General features: G+C 29.7%; 1 protein-coding gene across 3 annotated transcripts in view; it reads left to right on the top strand.

The window, feature by feature from the left end:
* LOC106478349 (F-box only protein 11-like) overlaps nt 1–4,755 on the top strand; it is a 100,628-nt gene that overhangs the window by 76,571 nt on the left and 19,302 nt on the right. For all 3 annotated transcript variants that reach the window (XM_013938889.2, XM_022381942.1, XM_013938888.2), the window contains exons 11-16: nt 265–482; nt 741–826; nt 1,417–1,511; nt 1,757–1,879; nt 2,125–2,210; nt 3,905–4,125. In XM_013938889.2, the coding sequence (XP_013794343.2) occupies nt 265–482; nt 741–826; nt 1,417–1,511; nt 1,757–1,879; nt 2,125–2,210; nt 3,905–4,125 (829 nt within the window). The remainder of the gene's footprint in view (nt 1–264; nt 483–740; nt 827–1,416; nt 1,512–1,756; nt 1,880–2,124; nt 2,211–3,904; nt 4,126–4,755) is intronic.

The following is a 4,755-nucleotide window of genomic DNA, read 5'->3' as shown; positions in this document are numbered from 1 at the left end:
AAAATATGATTTTGTGTATGTGAAAGACTACTAAATTTTGTGAATATAAATATTATATTGAAAGTTAGAAGTATTAAATCTATAAAGACTAATCGAGTACAAAGAGGTCACATGGTTGGTTAGATTGACTTAGCCCTTGTTGAGAGAGAGATAATTCTAGCTTGAAGTAGCACTATAAGACATTTTGAAGTACTACTAAAAACATTCAGTTATAAAAATATTTGTTAAAACTGTTAAAAGGTTATTACATCCTATCTCTTTTAGGGTTATTTTGAAGCCAATGATATTCACAACAATAGGATTGCTGGGTTTGAAGTTAAAGCTGGGGCCAATCCAACAGTTGTGCGATGTGAGATACACCATGGGCAGACAGGTGGTATTTATGTTCATGAAAATGGAAGGGGTCAGTTTATTGAAAATAAAATACATTTTAACAATTTTGCTGGAGTCTGGATCACTTCCCATAGCAATCCAACTATTAGGTAAGGTGTAGTTAAGTATATTTGATGTACCTTATGTATTTTCCCACATACCAGTACAAGACAATATGATGCAAAGACAAAAAGTAATTGCTGGTGACAGAAGTTGAATGGTATGTTTAAAACCTCAAAATGCAAACTAAACAAAGTTCATGACACACTTCAAGGTGATTCTTTTTTTTTATAAACTACAACATAATTTTAGGAGTATATTTAACTATTTTCTTATTCACTATAAGCTCCACTAAATATTTTTTGCAGACGTAATGAAATTTATAATGGACTTCAAGGAGGAGTCTACATATTTGGTGAAGGAAGAGGCCTTATAGAACATAATAATATTCATGGTAAGTTATGTTGATCTTTGACTGCCGCTTTCCAAAAGATTCTTTAACCCTAGAGCCTTTGATTTGGCTCACCTTTTTTGGAAACACATTTTACAAAATTATTTATGTACCAAATTGCTTGTAGGTCCATGACTTTGCTAGTATGATGTGCTAATAATATTTGAGTTGCACAAAGAAAGTATAAAAAAGTATAATTAGTATTGCAATTAATTGTGCTAATTACTGCTTGGGTTTTCTTGTGTATTTTATATATATATGATTATGTAACTTGCAATTGTAACAAGAAAATACTTAAGATTATTCCATATGATTCAGCATGTGAACCTCATTGTTAGTGAATTGTATAAAAAACAAGTTGATAGTGTAAGGGCTGAAAAAAGTAAATTTGGGAAAATAAAGAAAGTAAGTGCAAACAACATAAAATTCTACTGTATTCTTCTTTTCTTAATTTGTTTATATAAAGAGTAAACTACTTTGCCTAATCTTATAAGTTGTTGTGCTCTTTCTGATAAATGTACTTTACTCTTTTCCAATTCAAAGGCTTGTAAAGATTATCATGAATTTGTTATAAAGTGTTATATTTTTTTTAGGTAATGCACTTGCTGGTATCCAAATTCGTACCAACAGTGATCCAATTGTTAGGTACAACAAGATTCATCATGGTCAACATGGTGGAATCTATGTGGTAAGACTCTGATAGCAGAATATTAGTCATACTGTAATCATGATAAGAAACTTTACCTAACCTATTTATTTTAAAGTTATTGGGTTAAGTGCTGTTTACTATAGTTTTGTGTATGATTCTGATTAGTCATTTTTTTTTAAATGCTGTAACTTGTTTTTTGTTATTGTCAGCCTGCATAAATATCTGTGTACATTATTAGTGTTTGAAGTTCTCCAAATGTTTTTACAACAAGATGTTTTATACAGCATGAAAAAGGTCAAGGATTGATTGAAGAAAATGAGGTTTATGCTAACACATTAGCAGGAGTATGGATCACTACAGGAAGTACCCCAGTTCTGCGTCGTAACCGTATACACAGTGGTAAACAGGTAGTATAAATATGAAAATTCAAAATTCTCTTTTGATGACCAGTGATAAATTATTCTATTTTCAGTTCCTGTAATAATTGCAGTGTTGGTTCTGTTATACACTAGTTAATATTGTTCAATAAAATTCATGATGTGAATTCCTCTAAATTTTGGTTTTTATTGGACACCTGATGATGATGTGTTATATATAGTTATTCCTAAGATGATGAATTATTATTTATGAAAGAATTCTTTTTTGTTTTAAGGTGGGAGTATACTTTTATGACAATGGACATGGTCGTCTTGAAGATAATGATATTTATAACCACCTATATTCAGGAGTTCAGATCAGGTAATTGGAACTGCTTCCTTTTGAATTTTTTTTCAATCATTTATATTTAGTGTAGAATAGAAATTAAGAAGTGTATTTGTGAACTTGAACTTATAAAGTAGCCTCACTGGTACAATGTTTGTTCTATGCAAGATAAAGATATCCTCTATTTCATAATGTTTTGGAATCAACAATTAATGTTATATTAAGTTAGCTCTGGTGTTATATGTAAAATACTAGTAAAACACTGGTGGAAATTCAGGATTTTTTTATATTGCCTTGTAGAATTAAGAACTTAAAACTTGTATACTATTAAAATATGGATTGTTAGCTAAGATTTTATACTGTTCTAATTGATATAACATAAACAAGAAGTAGTTTAATAAAATTTTGAATGTAAAACACTAAAACCTTGTGTCATGTACAGTAAAGGATACCTAAGGCAATAGGATTAAATAAAAAGTTAGTGCATTACTACTATTATTATAAAAAAAATAGGGTTAAGTGTCATTGAGAGTTGACAGACAAAAAAAAAAAGAATACTTGGGTAAGTACTTTATTTCTTGTTTTTCATGGTTATTCTTTAATTATTATAGAAGTTACTAAAATGTAAAAACAGTGATCTCTATAGGTTAGGTTAGGTAAAATAAATAATAGTATAATAAAAATATTTCATGAGGCATGCACATGAGCAGCTCGTAGGTTATGTAATTTGATAGCATAATGTGTGCTCCACAAGTGATTTACAACTTATTATGGTGTAATTAGTAGTTATACATGGTTCATAGGGCAATAATACAATAAAATTTAAATATATATGGATGTATATTGTAACAAGTTTAAAAACTACTTAGGATAAATTAAGGTAGTTTCATGTTACAATTTGAGTCATTCTAGAAAGAAAAAGGGGTAATTTAGATTTATTTTGATTTTGTTTTTGGTGGTTACGAGGTTGGTCAATTTGTATGGAGTTAGCATAGAGAAAATAACAAATAAAATATAAAGTTTTACTGAAAACAGACATTTGAATTATTTAGGAGGTTTTAGAGATTACACAAATGAAATTTTAGATTTTTGAGATGAAGAAAAGTACTTTTAATGTTAACACGAAAACCACTTTGCACACGGACTATTCAAAACAAATACTCGATATATTCACAGACAAATCTTTTTTTATGTTTATTTGAAATACTTCACTAAAAGTATGACTTTTTTGTATGTGAAAGACTTATAATGTTTACTGAAAGACCACCAAATTTTTTGAAGATATATACATACTATATTAAAAGTTAGTAGTATCATATCTATAAAAACTTTAAATGAGTACAAAGAGATCACATCGTTGGTCAAATCAACCGAGCCTGTGTTGAGAGAGTTAAGTATCTCGTAATCAGAATTCTTTAACAAAATTCTTACATCAAATTGTACTTAAAAGTTTCTAGTTAAAATTGTGTGAGGATTCATAATTACATTATGTTCCAAATCAAGCTTCCCCATTATGCATTTTTGGGTTCTATCTATGTTTTCAAATTCGATGACGAGGAACCCACTTTGAGACTAATAATGGCTGGAGACGGCTTGAATGGGTAATGAAGAAAAACTTTAATATAAGTTTAACATAACAGCAAATGTACAACGTTTCGACAAGGTTTTGTCATCATCTATCTATCTGTGTTTACCATTACTGTTTTGTTTATCATGATGGCTTCTTTCAGAACTGGAAGTAACCCTATTATAAGAAGAAACAAAATCTGGGGAGGACAAAATGGAGGAGTTTTGGTGTATAATGGTGGTTTAGGAATCCTCGAACAGAATGAAATTTTTGACAATGCCATGGCCGGTGTATGGATCAAAACAGATAGTAATCCTACTCTTCGAAAAAATAAAATTTATGATGGTCGAGATGGTGGTGTGTGTATATTTAATGGAGGAAAAGGTAAGCACATAAACTGCATACTAATTTGAGAGAATCACATATAACTAGAATTAAAGATTCAAATCCCATGGCAGACACAGCACAGGTAACCCATTATGCTGTTTTGCACTAACACAAACAAAAAAATTTCAGTAGTTGGAATTAATTGCAGCTTGTTGGTGAAATTTAATTACCTGAAAGTAAATAAGCAATAAAATTTACATTTTTATATGTAAACATCAGATTATTTATAGTAATCCCACTAAATTGTTTCAGTAGTTTAAATGTTAGTTTTTAATATTATTTAGAAAGTTTGTTCTTAGTCCTGTTGTCAATTATAATAATATTCTTATAGGAAAGTTTTTAGCAGCAACTAACCATTCATAGTGATTATATTGGACACTATTGGAAAATAGTATACACCTGGAAAAAAGTTAAGCACCCCCAAATATTTTTCAGGATTGCTTATTGAAAATAAGGTTTAATTTTCATGATGTTGAGCAATGTTCATAATTTTAAACATAATTAAAAGGATGTGAGCATTCAGGTGTGACATTTAAATCAGGCGCGTTTTTTTCCCCACTTGCAACTTGCTCCCTTCTTCACGTCCAATATGCACTATTTTCTCGTGCATCAAATCCGTATTTAAGT

This window comes from Limulus polyphemus, unplaced genomic scaffold (genome assembly GCF_000517525.1).
Source record: "Limulus polyphemus unplaced genomic scaffold, Limulus_polyphemus-2.1.2 Scaffold202, whole genome shotgun sequence".
Taxonomy (NCBI): Eukaryota; Metazoa; Arthropoda; class Merostomata; order Xiphosura; family Limulidae; genus Limulus; species Limulus polyphemus.
The sequence above is the reverse complement of the archived record's forward strand: the minus strand, read 5'-3'. Positions and strand labels throughout refer to the sequence as shown.